Raw genomic sequence first — 19,133 nt, 5'->3', positions numbered from 1 at the left:
GGGGTAGCGATGTTCAATCCCGTTAACTGCCATTCATGTCAATGGCCGTTAACGGTGATCGAGTGTCGACGTCAGTTACCAGAGCTTTGTGAATTACCCCGCCCTTAGAGAAGCAAAATGACAAAGCCTCTCTCCCACTCTCCTATTTAATATAGTGAGCAGTGTAATGCATAACTAACTATGAATTAATCCGATTTAACTTTTATGGAAGTGAATGCATTGCCAACTGTGCGTTAAACTGCATCTCACCATATTGAATGGGACCTTGGAGTCAATTTATTTTTAAAATTGCTGTGATACACCAACCCAAAATCAGTAAGATTAGACAGGCGTGAAGAGGGAAGAACATTATTAGTAAATTGTGCATTTCCTAGAAATTAAGGGTTAAGGCCATAAGACTCTGTAAAAACTGCAGCATAATTTACCAGTTGTGTGTATGAAGTATGTTATTTACGTCAGAATATTTAAGACTCCCAATTGCTTCGTTTTTCAAACATTGGATAATCTTTAAAAATGATTGTGTCATTTGTATTCATCAGTAATTATTGAGCTTCCTGATTCTATTAATTTCAAATGCAGCCAGAGAGGATACAAGTCTCAAGGCAGGGTACTTGGGAATACAGGAATCAAGTTACCGAACAGGAGATTTCCATAATTTAATGAGGGCCAGAATGATACAAATTGGTGAATCTTTAGTGGAGGATTATATCTGTAATCATTCTTAAAATTACCAGCTTAGGTGGTACAGGTTTAAGTTCAATTTGAATGAATATATTAACAACTTAAAAACACTTTAAAGCTGAGGTTCCCACTGGGCTATTTTTTTCACTTAATTTAAGACCACTCTTATTGCTCTTTAAAAGCATTTTATTTATTTATTTTAAATTGGATGCTTTTCTTCAGGAGATTTTAAGTGTTTGAAATATTAAGGATCTGGGAGGTTAATACGAAGTTTCCCCCAGAGATCATTTCTGTCTAAAAGTTACTATGGTAACCCCGGAAGCTAGAGATTGAAAAATCATATCTATTTTTTAACACTTGAAAGCAACAAAACATGAAATCTTATTTTTTTTGTTTAGTTTTTTTTAAAATAAATCAGTTCTGTAGTATTAGATAATACTTGATGTATGTGTTAATATAATTATTCAACTCAATGCCATTCACATGATACATAAAGCTTGGCCCCCTGCAGACACACTTACCAGAACTCCCTCCTTCTGTCTCTGTACATTCTCCCTACCTACCAATTAGACTGTAAGCTCCTCGGGGCAGGGACTCCTCTTCCTTAATGGTACGTTTATGTCTAAAGCACTTATTTCCATGATCTGTTATTTATATTATCTGTTATTTATTTGATTACCACATGTATAACTACTGTGAAGCGCTATGTACATTAATGGCGCAATATAAATAAAGACATACAATACAATAGTCGGTTTTAGCACTCCTCCCCAGCAGTGCAAGATCTTTGTTCGTGATAATGTGTGTTGCCAAAATTCCCAGTAGTTAGAGCTGCAAACTGCAACAATAGATTGGCGCAGTGAATTGTGAATCTCATTATAATTTTAAGCAGCTAAAGCGAAATAATAACTCAGTGAGGACAGAGCTTTGGTACATCATCTCCGTCCAACACATCAAATGGTGACTAGCATTCTAACACTAATAGAGGGCTTCTCAACATGGACCAAATACGAAGTAAAGAGTGACACAATGTGCTCATTTGCATGTCATTACCCAGAATCCATGGCTGCAGTGGAAGAACGGGTTGCCAAGAGATAATGGAGAAAGACAGGGTTGCAGACCTTTCCGAGTCATACAAATGCACCACAAGTGGTATTTTTATTTACTGTACAGTGGAGAATTTTGTCGCTCTGGCAGAGGAGATACGCCTGCGAAGAGGGAATATGGCCAAAATGTGTCTCAGAGAAAGCAGACCTAAAACACCGCTTCTGGGAATGTAGGAAAATAAAACATTTCTGGAATAAAGTGGTACAATTTATACAAAAAATATAATGACATAGCAATGAAGCCAGGAGGATTATTGTTGGGAAACGTCGAAATAATAGGTGAGAAACAAGAAAGTCGAGTTCCAAAATTGATCATTATATTAACTACCATTGGCAAAATGTGTATTTCAAGAGATTGGCTAAAAAAAAAAAAAAAAAGTATCTAAAATATCAGACATACAAAGAGAACTAGTGACTTGCCCAAGGTCACAAGGATCCGATACTGGGAATTGCACCAGGTTCCTCAGTGCCAGCCAGTGTCTTTACTCACTGAGCCACTCCTTCTCCCTTAAGAAAAAAATAAAAAGTATATATACATATATTAAAAATATATATACACACACTACACACACCACACACACACACACACACACACACACACACATATATATATATATATCGAGTGCAAAATTTAAATTACTAAGTTATATACTGTCAAACTAAAAACAAAAGACTTGCTATACAGTTACGTGTACAGTATGTCTATTTCTTAGTTAAGTTTTGTATTGTAATGTGAGGTCATGTATGTACTGTATATCTTCATGTAACATCTATTAAGATTGCCTATATATTATTGTTGTTGTTAATGTAATATAAAAATATAATGTATGACATCTCTTGAAAAAAAAAAACCGTTACAGGATTATTATTACTTTTTTATTTATTTAGAAGCACTGCACTAATATCATTCTTTATTTTGTATCATTTTTAAAATGTTCACCTGCAAAGAAACATTTAGGTTGTGTACAGTGCAAAGCCTTGAGTGCAGCATCAGCAATGTGAAATACTGTACATTGGTTAATCAATGAACAGAATTAAAATATTAGGGTAAGTGCTATATGCATCATGCATCATTGGGGACAATTTTAGAGTGGTGTCTTTGCCCCAGAGTCCTGACAATCTATCATAACCTGATGTCTTCAGCCACTGTAACCGATTACAAGCACCAGGAAGGCAACAAAAGATTTCACTAGCAGGTCAGCTTTATGTTACGACATACTGTCACAAATCTGGCTGAAATGTAGATGTCCAATATGCAGCTCAACCATACCAACATCTAGGCTAACTTCCTCTAGGAAGGGTACAATGCTGGCTTGACAGTCAACCATGTGTGTGAAGCAAAGCTTTGGAGCATGGAGAGAGAATACGAGTGTGTAAATATTACACCAACTATCAACTGGAAGAATTTGGTTTTCTCCTTTCTTTATTGTTTATTATTATCCAGCTGTATAAGAATAATCAGCTCCCCAAAATCGTTTATCCCTCGAGAAACGCAGGCGTAACAGTACAGTATGCATATTATTTAGAGACGCAAGGTTTACTGAGTTTATAGCCTCTTATTTTCAGCACTTCCTTCCTTCCTTGATGATGTAATTTGGGCGCTGTCTCCGAGTGTGCTGTGGGCAGCAGCCAAAGTGTACTTATAAAGGAGTAATTATATCTTCCTCCGCCAAAAATAAAAACCAATGGGTTGGGCTGAATGTGCAATTACGGCTGGGGAGCCAAATAGAAAGGTCATTGTGACGGTTACATCAAAACACAGGCTCTCCAATAACAGTGATTCCTAATGATTTGGTGACAGCGGCACAGCTGTAATTTGCTTTAACCCTTTTCCAGTGTGTTAAAGGACCATTCAGCACTGACGAATGTAATTACAAAACACAACATTCTTACAGGCATGTTAGTGTGTGTGTATTATATATATATACACACACAAAAAAAAGTAGCGCTAGCAGTGTGTGTATGAGTGAGGTCTATAGGTAAAAGTGATTAAAAATAAAAAATTGTGATTTAATGTGAAAATGGTGAGAGAAAGTGTTACATGTAAATAACCACAATTAAATTGAACCCAAAAAAAAAACAATATTAAACCTTAGTTGTTAAGTTGAAAAAATGAAATCAAAGTCCAGAAGTAAATGTTCCAGTCACAGTATGGAGTAGGCAGGCTTCTATAATGATCTAGCCAGATCATTGAAATCTATGAAATAGAGAAGAAGAAGTGCCAGCTCCATAGCATAATACGGTATAAAAATTCAAATTTATTAAAATAACAACGAGAGGCCGCCAGGACATGCACTCACTTCAATGTGTAAAAAAACATTCATGGGAGACAATCTGTGTGCCTTCAGGAACCAGGGAGGGGAACTGCAGCCAGAGATGTTATGCAGAGTGTATGCAATGGAGAATTGATAAGAAGATGATACTTCTCAAATGGAGATAACAGCCAGCCCGGGAGAGGGGAAGGGATCCCTTAAAGAAGTCACTCACGTGACGAAACGCGTCAGACGTCGGGACGCATGACGCACTGACGTCATCGGCTGATCAGGAACTTGTGTGTAGGAGCCTGGAGCAACAGAGTGCGGTTTGGAGCTTATCTTCTGCCGGTGATATTGAGAAGAGAGATGTTATTTGCGCTATTTTTACGGATAGCGCTGCTACAACGGAGGGTGTTTCCATCATCACCCATGTGGAGAGAACTCTTCTTCCCCTCTCCCGGTCTGGCAGTTATCTCCATTTAATAAGTATCAGCTTCTTATCAATCCTCCATTGCATACACTCTGCATAACAACTCTGGCTGCAGTTCCCCTCCCTAGTTCCTGAAGGCACACAGATTGTCTCCCATGAATGTTTTTTTACACATTGAAGTGAGTGCATGTCCTGGCGGCCTCTCTTGTTGTTTTTTAATACATTTGAATTTTTATACAGTATTATGCTATGGAGCTGGCGCATATATATATATATATATATATATATATATATATATACACACATATATATATATATATATACACACATATATATATATATATATACACACATATATATATATACACACACACATATATATATATACACACACATATATATATACACACATATATATATACACACACATATATATACACACACATATATATACACACACACATATATACACACACACACACACACATATATATATATATATATATATATATATATATATATATATATATATATATATATATATATATATATATATATATATATATATATATACACATATACATACATATATAGCTGTGTGCTCATTTGCATGTCATTTCCCAGAATCCTTTGCTGCAGTGGAAGTGCTGTGTGATAATGGTGAAAGACAGGGTTGCAGACCTGTCTAAGACATGCAAATGAATATACAGTAATATTTACAGTTGCTATATGCTTTACTGTGGAGGGTTTTTGTCACTTTTTTTACCCACCATAACCTTAATAAGTGAGGTGATTACCTACTCTTAATCTCAAACCAGCAAATGCCAGCAACCAACCTCACACTGATGATAACCCATCAAGGTTTAAACATGTATGTGAGTGGGTTTACTGGCTTTGCATCTCCCAAGCCCTTCCTTAAAAGCTGTGTGCTCATTTGCATGTCATTTCCCAGAATCCCTTGATGCAGTGGAAGTGCTGTGTGCTGGGTGATAATGGTGAAAGACAGGGTTGCAGACCTGTCTAAGACATGCAAATGAATATACAGTCATATTTACAGTTGCTATATATATATATATATATATATATATATATATATATATATATATATATATATATACACATATATATATATACACATATACATACATATATAGCTGTGTGCTCATTTGCATGTCATTTCCCAGAATCCTTTGCTGCAGTGGAAGTGCTGTGTGATAATGGTGAAAGACAGGGTTGCAGACCTGTCTAAGACATGCAAATGAATATACAGTAATATTTACAGTTGCTATATGCTTTACTGTGGAGGGTTTTTGTCACTTTTTTTACCCACCATAACCTTAATAAGTGAGGTGATTACCTACTCTTAATCTCAAACCAGCAAATGCCAGCAACCAACCTCACACTGATGATAACCCATCAAGGTTTAAACATGTATGTGAGTGGGTTTACTGGCTTTGCATCTCCCAAGCCCTTCCTTAAAAGCTGTGTGCTCATTTGCATGTCATTTCCCAGAATCCCTTGATGCAGTGGAAGTGCTGTGTGCTGGGTGATAATGGTGAAAGACAGGGTTGCAGACCTGTCTAAGACATGCAAATGAATATACAGTCATATTTACAGTTGCTATATATATATATATATATATATATATATATATATATATATATATATATATATATATTTATTTTTTTTTTTATTTTTTTTAAGTCATCCACACTTATTTAAAATGTGTTCTAAAACAGATCAACTAAACAAAAAATACAAGATATATATATTGAACTGTATTTTAAAATCATAATCACCCATGCATTATAGACATTAGAATGGTTTAAAATGTCGCCCTTTATCTAGCAAAGAAGGGTGGGAAGCAGTGCTGGTCCTATCTCCCATGTAGTAACACAGGAGGGAGAAGAGGGGGTATGATACCTTTTATTGGACCAACAAGTAATTGACATGTTACAAGCTTTCCAACCTCTCCGGGTCCTTCAGGTTTGGATCTGATGAAGAACCGCAAGATGTTTGAAAGCTTGTAACATATTAACTACTTGTTGGTCCAATAAAACGTACCATAGCAACTACTCCCCCCCCCCTTTAACTATAAAGTCATACTATTGTGTTTTTTGTTTACTTGAATTAGTGTCTGAGCATTTTAATCAATACAAAAATCATGAAATAACCAGTCGACATCAACATCCTCCATACAAGAAAAGACACATTGATTAATTAATGATCCCCACGTGTTGGTAAATTAAAAAAACTGAATTAAAAACTGTTAAGGACCATTAATTTCTCTACAATATGCCTCTTATCCTATATAATAAATAATTTTGTATCTCAAAATAGTCCTAAAAATCCAATACTTAGGATGTTAACATCAATATGTGATTCTTTATACTTAAAAATTTCCTTTTTCTCAAGCTTTTTTTCCCCCTTCTTTTCTTTTTAAAGGAAGTACCTTGTTTCCGATGGCTTTTTTGGGCGGAAAGTTGAAGGTCCTCACACGCGGGTACTTGCTTTGCAACTTGTGATGCAAACTTCGAAACTCTGTGTATCTCCGATAGATATTCCATTCATCATCTTTTATTCTGACGTATACCTTGAAAACAAGAAGTCACATTAGGCTTCTGCAAAATAAGTGATCAGTTAACCAAATCTATGAATTGTTATTTCCCCCTGCTAACATTATTTATTTATCTTTAACATATAAAATCCGGGAATGGGGTCCGGGGTGGGGAGGATGCCAGAATTGAATCACACAATTTTTTTTTAAGCTCCTGGATTTTAATATTCCTTAATGTTACCTTATTCCAATTTGGGATATTATTGATTGAATTTACTGGGGGGGGGGGGGGGTCAAAAAGCTAGCATCTGCTGGTAATAATACACAGGATCATATGCCTTCTTTCCATCTTATAGAATATTATTAATCATAACAACAACATTTTAAACACATTACAGAATGACCCACTGCCTCCTTAGTGGTATTACATGATCAATCATATTACTGTAATTTCCGTTACAGTATTCTGGTCAATTTCTGCAGCCACTTGATAAGGGCTACTTAGATTGTTATGTTAGATTGGTATATATGCTTCTATGTTGGCACAGAGTAGCATGTTAGACATTAACTTACCAACGCTTTATGATCCCTACCTGATCAATGAATGTTTGCGCTTTTCTCTTTTGTCCCTTTGCCTGTTTTATTTATTTTTTTAATCTGAGTTGTTTGAAATAGTACTACAACAGTGGGAGGTGCTTCCATTAAATCAAACACATTCCACGTCAATCTGAAACACGACTACTAAATAGCATCAGTGACATTCAATTGTATGACTGCAATCCCAGATCTTTTGATAGTTCTAAATAATCAATGTCACCATTTGTGCACTGTAGCTTTAGTCTGCAAATTCAATGGCATAATGGATCAGGTGTTTTTTTTTTGACAACATGACCTGTTGACATTGTCAGAAATAGTGCTGGCATTTCAAGGATTATTTTTAAAAACAAAAACAAAAAAAACAAAAACAATTTGCAGTTCTATTAACTACTTAATTGAAAGCACCAAAATACCTCCTCATTCAATACAAAAACTGGTCACAGTCTGTTTGCCTAGACTTTGAATGTCTCTCTTTTAATTATTTTCAATACATGTTCACACTATATGCACTATATATAGTTGTGTTAAACAAATGTTCACTTAACCCACACAAAATGCCACACTTATCTTTCATTATTCTCATCTAAAAGGTTAAAAATAGCTACTCCCTACTGTATGCCACTGCAGTTCTCTAAATATACTACATGATTGGTAATACTTAACGCTCCATTGTATTATTGGTGGATACTTCCTGACGCTGCCAATCACACAAACCTCCTTTTAAAGCAGCAACAAATGTGAAATCTTATGTTTTCAAAAATAAATAAGATATAGTTCTGAAGTATTAGATAATAGCGACTGTTTTTTTTTTTTTTATTCAACTCTTAATGCCATTTTAATTAGTTTTAAAGCATCCTTTGATTTCTATAGCAGGGTGTAACCCACCTCCCCAGCAGTGCAAGATCTTTAACACTTTCCTGTTTGGGATAATTTGATGCAAATGTTCCCAGCAGTTTGTGCTGCAAACTGAAACAATAGAAAATGTTGCCGTAGTAATATAAGGATGTATTGTAGCAGCTGAGTTACACTGACTGAAGCAGCCATAATATTAGGCACACAATCAGGACTTTGACAGATTTATAACAGGAGTACCAAATGTTTGCCAGCTTGTGTAAGAATGTAGAGTTATAAACGGTTACATGCTTTGCATATACAAATAATCAAAAAAGAAAAGAAAAAAAGTTGTAAAGTAGTATTGGTGCTTTAATCTCTTCACTGGCAAGGGGGTTTTCTCTGTGCAATGCATCTCCGGAGCATCGGGCAGTAGAAAAGATAACATTTATTTCAGTTTATATTTTAAGGACCAGATAACCTTGATGCTCCTCTAAGATTACAGATTCCCATAGGGTCTCTTAGGGCTGTTATAAAGTGAGTGCGGCCGTGCGCGCCTGTTCGAAGGCGCGTGCACGTGCCGCATGGTTTTTGTGTGAATGCTGTGAGCTGTCAAGGTACTGTGTGTTTGTGTGTTTATGTGTGTGTTTATGTGTGTATGTATGTGTGTGTGTGCATGTGTAATTTATTATTTATTTTAAAAAAAAAACCCATTGGTAATAATAAAATATTTATAAAATATTTATTACATTTGTACAGACACAAATACACACACATATACATACATTCAGCGCCGGTAGCAGCGCGAAAAGATGATTTCCCCCGTCTTCCCCACTGTCTGTCGGCTCCTTGCTCCCTGCCGTGCGCGCGGCTCTTGTATAGAAGGGCTCACTAACCTCAGCCAGCTATAACTGCCGTGCGTGTGCACAGCGTAGCACGTGGCCGCACTATACAACAGCCCTTGGCAAGGGCACACTATCCCTTCCTTAAACTAATCACTATCCCTTTTAATAATCAGGTTCAGGGGGACATCTGAGCAAAATAATTTCAACTTCTAGTGTAATCCATCACCTATTTAGTTATTGTACTCAGGCCCATACAGTATGTAGAATGCGTCGAATGTCATCAAGTCACAGGTTGAACTTTGTTCTAGCTCGTGTGCATCTGCTGGCCTCCAAAACAACTGGCCACTGTGCCCAATTCATCATGCGTTCTATTGCGCTACGAGTATTGATGCTCACCATTGAACAGTAGTGGATAAAAAAAACTCTAGACTCTGGCAAAATCAGTGTTTATAATAACTATTTTATATAGTGTCTTTCTCCCAATGCGCGTCACAATGACAGCACTGTGCGCGGTACGCAGCACATAGGAGTGTTACAGACACTGTCCCTGCCCAGATGAGCTTACTATCTACGTTTTTGGTGCCTGAGGCACAGGGAGATAAAGTGACTTACCCAAGGTCACAAGGAGCAGACACTGGGAACTGACCAAGTTCCCTTGATTCAAACTCAGTGTTGTTGTTATCAGAGTCAGCGCCTTTACTCACTAAGCCGCTCCTTCTCCTTCTTTATGAAGAGCTACTGTATACACTCATTCTAAAAGGGTTTCCTCTCTCCAAGAACCTGGCAGCTAGGAACCACAACAATATTCAATACCTTTCTCTACACAGCTTTGTCTACAAGATCTATAGCGGGGTGGCCAACTCCAGTCCTCAAGGGCCAGCAACAGGTCAGGTATTAGGGATATTCCTGCTTCAGCACAAATGGCTCAATCATTCTGAAAGCCACCTGTGCTGAAACCTTAAAACTTGGCCTGCTGGTGGCCACCTCTGCTCTAGACGCTGCATATACATACATAATATTTTAATAATATACAGTAGCCAATGATCTAGGGAAATTGGGTTAGGTCTAAAAGATTAATGGTGCAATCATAAAAGGCTTGAGGTATTCTTCACACCCATGAGAAATCAAGGGATTTAAAAAAAAAAACACCAGTTTTAAGGAGAATTTCAAACTTGGTTCTACAAACGGTGTAAAAGATATTAACATGTTATATACAATGTTATCCAAGTGAATAACAAATGTCATACTCTAGTAATGCAACATTATGAGCATGGATAATAAGTCTACAAAGGACTGGAGCTCATAAGAAAATGCTAATTCTTTGAGAATAGGTTAAAAAAATATATATAATATGTTAAACTAATATTTAGCAGAGACCTTGATATTTTTTTTTCATGCCTTAGGACTTGAACATACTGTATGATTTACAGACTTCTTTTGCTACAACTCACGCGTGATAGTTTCTATTAAGATAATATCACTGCAAATGTTCTTTCTAATGCTGGATCCATAAAACAGACCCCTTCAAACTCCATTATATGATTGTCAATAAATCCAATATGCCTAGAGGCTTTTAGCATCAGTCCCGCTTAATCCACACTGTCATAAGACTTCTGTGAAATCAATATTTTCCAAAATAAATGTGATACAACAATCTGGCTCTTTCTTTTCTAAAAACTCGTATTACTACATACAAAACACCCAAATTCTATGTAAAGTTCAATTGAAATGCACGACTTGTTAAAAAAAAAATTTTTTTAAAGTTCAATAAAATCAATATTCGTGTTATAAAATATTGTTACAAAGCGGTTTCTGTAAAACTCATCCATTGTAAGCTGCTAAAACAACATATCAGTTTTATTTCATTTATACGCTCTATTGGAGTGGATTGTATCAAAGTGGATGATAGTCAACACTCATAGTAATACCAAATGTCCTTGATAAATGTAGCACATTCATTTGTAGCATGTTGAACCCTTGAGAACGGAATCCATCAATATATCCCTGAAGGTTAAAGACAAAAAAACATTTGTTCTCCGTAAGGTTTTTGAGTTGCATTTCAGTTTGTCATTTTTAAAATTATTGCTATGGCATCCTTCAATATATCACAAAGATGGCATTCATGAAATTGATTAAACAACTAAAATAAATTGACTTTAAATCCAGAGCTCATCTGATGTTTAGGGTTTAGGGTTCAGGGTTCACCCGGAACATTGAAACTAAAAATTAAAAAAAATTGAATTAAGAAATGTAAAAGGTTAACTACAGTTTAAAGAATTGCAGGCTTTGTGCAACATTATACACACTAAGTAGAATTCAGAGCTTAATGTTGAGAAATGGGTAATGAGAATGAATTGTAGCTTTTTTTGATGCATGAGGTAAAAGGGAGCTTCATAATGATGTTTGTTGATATTGTTTTCTATTACTTTCATTCCTTTTGCATAACAATGAAACATGTTGATGAATTGCAAAGAATTCAAAGGCGAACCTTCCCTGCAGCGAATTTCACAGATCCGCAAAATGTAAGAGAGAAAGGACGGTGTTTTATTCACAGGATCAAATATATGAGACAAGAAAACATAGGTGTTGGACACAGAGCAAAACATAGTTATAGAAAATACATTGTTACAGCTGTAAACAATGCAAATAATTGAAAATCACTTCCGGGTTACTTGTCACTTCTGCCTCCATGTTTCAAAAATAAATTTTAGCCTATCAACATAACATATAAGAATTGGCATTTCCATGGAACCTGGCAAGTGGCTGAAGCAGTTTCAACAAATAAAAAAGGATTTAACAGCATTTAAAAACGCTCTGGCATTAACATCTTCATTGCTCTGTTATCCTGCTATACTTTCATGAGAATAAATTCTAGTCAGTGACTACCTAGCATGCAGTATATTGCAATCATTATTAGATGTTTTGCTTTACAATTTCAGGTCATACACCATAGGCAGTCTTCTTGTCAGCACCACACTGGTGTATGACTCCATAGGAAGTGTCAGGAAGCAATGTGCCCCCTATAGATTCTTCTCCTCGTCTACAGCTAATTAACCACCTTAACCAACTTACTTCAAGCTGCAGCCACAAGCGCTTTTAAAAATAGTCAAAATCTGCATAAACTCTCTCCTTCTCTCTCTCTCTATTAGGTGATACCTTTTTTATTTGGACTAACAATTTATTTATTGATAAATAGTTAGTCCAAATAAAAAAAGGTATCACCTAAAACTCGATTCTGCACTTGACATATATATATATATATATATATATTTATTTTCTACGTACACAGGGAAGAATTGTGTTCTTAGAGTGCAGGGGTTCCAGGGATGGCAGCCAGAAGAGAAAAGACAAAGAAGCCCGTGTATAACTCAGTTTGGAACGGAGAAAAAAAAATAAAGGAACAACACTGCATCATCTTGATACCTAGCTATTAATGTACTGTGTGAGGTCACGTGACACGCCATGTGAGCAGACATGCTGGGTTGCTGCTTGCCGGTGTATGACAATCCGTGTCAAACGATCCGTGTCCTTATCCTGCCTTACCGTTTTTGTTTTTCTCTTCCTTAATCTAGTCACATAGTACACAAGAATTATCTGAAACACACGGTGCGTTAATATCGGAGCTAAAAAGAATCTGGACATATCGGGATTTGCCGGTGGGAACAGAAGTGGAGCCACAAATGGATGATGGCATTAAAGCACTTGGTACTTACCAATCCGTATTATCTGTGAAAATAGATGCAATCCATATTGACCTTACACTAATCAAACATGGAGAAAATCAGAGAGGGTACTTTAGAGACAAAAGAAAATGAATGATTTGTAAAATACGCTCTGCTGTAATAATATAAGACTCATTGGCTTGCTCAAAACCATGGAGGGCTCAGCGGCTGTGGAAAACAATCTCTAACACAAACTCGAACACAAACTCGGAGAATGATTCATTCTCGCTACACTTTGTGGTGGAAAGAGCTCACTGATTCCCTGCGTAGGTGCCTCTCGAGGGGACCCTCCCAGACATCCAATCACAAAAATACTAGCTAACAAGAACAGAGATAAGATTTTACGGCAAGCTCAGATGATGGGCCAGCTAATGTGTGAGAACAACAGTGTCGCCATATATCCGAATTTATTATTATTATTTGTGTAGACGGACGTTCACAGAGGTACACAATTAGGAGGCTTTATAATGTGAAATTATAATAAGCTTTATTGTGCCTGTTCCTTTTCATCAGGAAATTCATCCAAACACAGGGGGGGGGGGGAAACAAAGCTTCCATTCACTTGGGAGTATTTCTAGTGAAATCCTATGCAATTAGTTCACATCTCCATTAGTTAAGCATGTCTCGCAGCCCCAAAACATATAGCATGAAAATAAGCAGATATAAGCAGTCTCTTAAGAATAAAAGTCTTATCTGTTTCTTGGAGGGAAAATCTTCTCACTTCCTGGTTCAGCTTCAGGTGTAGTAGTTTTCCCTGTGTCTTGAAATCAGCTCTGCTGTGTTTTCTGACAGAGCTCAAGACATGTGCTGTCTCCAAAGGTCAGCTCTCAGTCAGAGCTAAGGAGTCACTTCCTGTCTCAAAGGCAGGCTTTTTGTAAACAATCTAATCAGGCAGGTGGTGTTTAGTAATTAACTACCACACTGCTAGATTAAAGGCACATTACTGAACAGGGATAAATCCCCTGTTACAATTTGGTTATTTCTTTATTGCACAGATCTCATGGTTTTCATTTGCTGTACAATGGGGTTTTTTTTTGTCACTTTTCCACGCAACTTAGGCTGCGCTTATAGTGCCGTCGACGGTGACAGCACGTCAAAACAAATGCAGTCGCTGGCGCTTATAGTAGACGCGATAACACTACCAAAAATTCTTGAGGACCCTACTTTACCCCAACTACATAAAGAGAAACTACAATATCAGTCAACAAAATTCTGCATATTAGTATATATTCTATAGGCCTTTTTTTTTTTTTTTTAAGGTATGAAGTTGGGGGTTTCTCGGAGCTGAATCCACATAATTTCAGCAGCAGACACCCCCTGCTTCCTGAGACACTACCTCCGAAGGTGCCCTCAGTAGCATACCCTTGGTAAACAATATGGTGGTCTAAATCTCTCGCGGCATGAAAGCAGCGACAGTTCCGATTGGGGATATTTCAGAATCGTGGTGTATCGGCAGCACCTACAGAGGTAAGCACCTCGGTAAGCAGGCCACCCCCAGAAGTGAAATTGGTGATGTACATCTCTGGAGACCCCCTACTTTATACCTATTGTGACAAACGCCCCTCTTTTGTAGTGCTGACGCCTGTCTGGGTTCTTCCCGACACAGTCTTCTAGGGTTATTTAATACAAAAACAGGATCATGCAAAGTATTAAGCTGCTTAACTCAGGCTTCTGCCTGCTTTATTTTCATCCAAGTAAGGTACTGCAGCTTTAACATGTGTAGGTTAGAGGTACTCAGATACTTTCATTCAGCAGTTCACTCATTTCAGTGTTACAGTATTTCCCACACTGTTATTTCAAGTAAAAAGAAACCAAATGATATAAACAAAATCCTATCCCTTTCAGGGATCTAACTACACATCAGAATCAGTCTCTCTAACAGCTGCTGGCCAACTAACCTGGTCCCCCAGCTTAAAACAATGCCCTCTCATTTAGGGTCACTTAGATACAGCACAGTCTTTAGCAACAGCAGTAAACATTTGTTTGGTCTTATCTGTTCGTGGTGGGAACTCGGTCCCGTGTCCAGGCAAATCCTCTGGTACTGTGATACTTGGAGGGGCCGTCAACCCCGAAACTGGAAACAGGGGAGCAGCGATACCCCCAGCCTCCAGGCTCTAAGGAGAGAGAGTGAAATGCAAAACCTCTCTGCTCTAAGTACCTGTGCATGTGATTAGAAGAGCAGGTGAGGGAGAACTAGAGCCATTGTAATCTGTGGTCTGGATTTTCCATCCAGCAGTCTGAGTTAATGGGAAGCTGTGGAATGGATCATTTTTAACTATTCCTGCACTTTCTGACCTAAAACGGGGCAGAAAGCTGCCTAACATCTTTGGACTATGTCACACTATTTAAAAAAAGGTTTGGCATGCACGTTTAAACAAAAACCATACACTTTCTATCATTAGGTGATTTATATTGTAATAATACTCTGAAGTCTTTTGACCAACTATCATAAGAATTTCCTCTACCCAAACAACTACTGCTTCAGATATTTGCAAATAAGACTTTAAACTGTTTTTAAAACAGGTTTTGAATACAGAGGGTTATCTTAGAAGAAAACAACTAAAATAATTTATTTACTCTTGCTTGGTATTTGGAAGTATATGCAGAAGTGTAAAATCAAACAGGAACCAGGTGTGTGCATCTTAGATGAGAAGCATTGGGATGAGGCTTTGTTGCCCCAAAAAGCGGCATCAATTAATGCAAGAATCAGGAGGCACCGAATAATAATATTTGCGCCAAAATATATTACAGCTACAGAAGGGTGACATGCAACATTGAAATAAAATGCTGGGGGAGGTGCGAGACCACTGTATGCCTCTTACCGGTCTCCAACAGCTTCTGGCGACGCGTTGTCATGAAAACGCAGGGTCAAATTACACTGTGGGATCAAATGGCAGCGCGCTGACGTTACACGACGCCGCCGATGCCAGAAAAATGGTGTGGGGGGGGGGGGGCGGCACAAATAAAAACACGTTTGCTCACCCCTGCATAGACTGCATTGAGTCCTAGGGAGTGTGTCATTTAAACCTCCCGGACACTTAATATTTCAAAACGGTCATCTTCTGAACGGTGCCTTTAAAAATAAAAACATAGTTGAAAAAAAGAAAATAAGGGACATCTCAAAGTAAATAAAAAAAATGGAAGAAAATGGCAATCTGCACTTTAATGGCTACAATCTCTTGCACATACCAATAACGCAACCTGGCCACAGTGGAAGGGTGGGTGTATGCACCTAGAACCTAGGTTTGTGTCTCATGTTAAGGCGAGTTCGATGGACACTGTAGATAGACAAGAGACTGATTGTTTTCTAGATACCACATTGGGATTATTGATCAGCATTTCTTAATTTAAAACACAGTACATGCTGATAAGTAACTGTATTTTAAACACAACTCTGAATTCCACTCCAGCATTAGTATGATCAGAAGGATAAGATCTATATTTAACCTGAATACTTTTGTCTCTACATGTATTCCCTGCAATTGGTACAAATTGCTGGACTCTGACGGGTTTATGATACCACAGACCAAAACAGAGCAGAAAGTGATGATTAGAAGTCTTTATATAGAACAGTAATGGAGATGATCTGAAAATGCTTCATACAATTAAATGCAAAATTGCAGTCACAGGTAGCTGTTCCGCATATAGCTCACCTTATGCAGTAATGCTTCTATTTCTAATGCCAGCGTGAGTGACAGCAGAACTTTGTATGTCTCCTCACACAAATGCCATATGATTTATACCGCTCTAACAGCACATCATCTCCAGCCAACTACTAATGAGTGGGGATGCTACATCCGTGTCAAACCCTAATCACAGGTTAAAAATATAAAACATTTCTACCACAATACAATTCCAACAGACTGTATTGCAAACTACTGTATAAATAAAACCGGTCAAATTCTATAGCATTATCAGTGTACATGGTGCATCAACAAAGCACCAATAGATTTTTCCAATTGGCAACTGCGAATACGTGATTGAACCCATAGAACTGGAGAGGCAGAAAAAGCTCCTGCCTCAGAGAGTTCCCAGCTAATAAAATGAAGTGGCTTGCCTATGGTGAAAGGGGATTAGGTATTGGGACTGGAACCCATGTTTGCTTATTTCAAAGAAAGAGGCTCTGCTGCTAGGTGATTCCACCTAAATTTCAACTAACAGAACTATTATATTATGCATGAACTACTGTAAATAGAAGAGGCCGTGTTAGTCCAGTGACGATAGTGCAGAATAAATGAGGTGATACCTTTTTTTATTTGGACGAACAATTAATACTATGAGAAGCTTTCAAGAGTGCCCTGTTCCTCAGGCCAGCGATACTGATTTACAGAGATTCCATGAGCTTAACACAGATGTAAAAAAAAAAAAATACAAGAGCCATCTAATGCAGAGAAGGGATAAACAGACAGGGCAATTAATGGATGAAAGGGACAGTGAGACACAGGGTCGTACATCAAATCAGCAGTATGCAGGGGGGTGAGGATGCAGGGGGGGTGGAGAGGGGGTTAAGTGTAAAATTCACTGAGGCAGGGAGAAACATTACAAAACATTATGATAGTGGGTTAAAACCCCATATCAGTATTAAGTCCTCTTATTTTAGTGTCAGTGTATTATCATTTTGCGCTGAATTGTTTTCTTGAGTACTTTTAAACATTCCATTGAGGATTTTGATGTTCAAATAATTTACGGAACGATCTGGCTGTGAGAAGTGGTGTCCCACTGGAGTGCAATAATCTTCCTGTATGGTGTGTTGTCTGTGTAGGTTTGTTCTGGTTTGAAGTTTTTGGCTGGTTTCACCAATGTAGCATCCTTGGTCAGATTTGCTGCATTGAATCATATATACCACATTCCTTGATGTGCAGCAGAATGTTCCTCTGCCATTGCATGTTCTACGTTTGTGACTAGCTGTGGGATCGTGGCATATATGTTTGTAAAGTTTGCAGTGTGTGTTGTCGCATGGTCTTGTGCCATTAACAGCATCCTTCAGTTCGCTATGAAGTCTTCTATTGACTAACTTCTGGCTGAGCTTTGGCGAAAGCTGGTAATGGAAGGATGGGAGGTTTGGGGAAGGTGTCTTTTAAAGTTTCATCCTCCATCAGCATGGGTTATTGATCTTTGACTATTTTTCGCATTCCCTCTAGAGCAGCGGTGCGCAAACTCGTCACGCCTGCGCCCCCCCTACCTGCTCCCTCCTCGGTCGCCCCCCCCCCCTCGCGTCTAATGATGTGTCAAATGCCGCTGTGGGGTCATGTGACGTCACGTGACCCGCTGTGTCATCTGACGTCACGGCTCCATGGCAACGGGCGTCATTTGATGCCGGGTGGTCATAGAGACGCGTGACCAGAACCTGGTAAGTTTACAGAGGCCTTAGCGCGGGGATTTTGTAAATGCCGTGCCCCCCCCCCCCCCCAGAAAAGTCTCGGGACCCTCCTGGGGGGCGTGCCCCCCCCCCCAGTTTGCGCACTGCTGCTCGAGGGTATGGCTGTATGTAGCCACTAGTGATATGTATGTGGTTGTTTTTTTCTCTTGTAATGCATGCATGGTAACTATGGGTAAAGTTTAAAAAAAATACAGAACTGTTGAGTGTCAAAATTCAGGGTGGACTGATACATTTGCCAACCATTTTGAATGCATGTTTAGATACATTTATAGGAGAGGGGTAGAGAGGGGAAGAACAGGGGAAGGAGAGGGGGAGGAGAGGGGAGGAGGGGAGAGAGAGGAAGGAGAGGGTGAGAGAGAGAGAGAGAGAGAGAGAGAGAGAGAGAGAGAGAGAGAAAGAGAAAAAGAGAGAAAAAGAGAGATAAAGAGAGATAAAGAGAGATAAAGAGAGATAAAGAGAGATGAGGTATCTGTACCGTGTGAGCCGAGATTAATAATCAAAAACAGATAGTCCATACCGTTCTGTGGCTAACGAAATGCTTTTATTTGTGCGAGCTTTCGAGATACAATGATCTCTTCATCGGGTGATGTTACAATTGATTCCGAAAAAAAAAAAACTTTCTTTAAACAAAGCATCTGTGGGTGCAGGCTATCCCTCCCCCTGTGCAGTATGTGATTTATGACCTGAGGTGTTAAATGGTCCCTGAATGCTTGTGATGTAAGATAGTGT

At 38.2% G+C, this 19,133-nt stretch overlaps 1 protein-coding gene across 9 annotated transcripts in view; it reads right to left on the bottom strand.

The window, feature by feature from the left end:
• The window catches only part of SNX29 (sorting nexin 29), a 287,808-nt gene that overhangs the window by 81,619 nt on the left and 187,056 nt on the right, over window positions 1-19,133 (bottom strand). For 8 of the 9 annotated variants that reach the window (XR_012787430.1, XR_012787431.1, XM_075566130.1 and 5 more), the window contains one exon: window positions 6,925-7,065. Coding sequence is in view for 7 of the 9 variants with exons in the window: in XM_075566130.1 (XP_075422245.1) it covers window positions 6,925-7,065 (141 nt within the window). In the remaining 2 variants the exon portion in view is untranslated. Of the gene's footprint in view, window positions 1-1,296; window positions 2,295-6,924; window positions 7,066-19,133 lie in introns of those variants that run through there. The other variant, XM_075566135.1, reaches the window with a different exon arrangement.

This window comes from Ascaphus truei, chromosome 11 (assembly GCF_040206685.1).
Source record: "Ascaphus truei isolate aAscTru1 chromosome 11, aAscTru1.hap1, whole genome shotgun sequence".
Taxonomy (NCBI): Eukaryota; Metazoa; Chordata; class Amphibia; order Anura; family Ascaphidae; genus Ascaphus; species Ascaphus truei.
The sequence above is the reverse complement of the archived record's forward strand: the minus strand, read 5'-3'. Positions and strand labels throughout refer to the sequence as shown.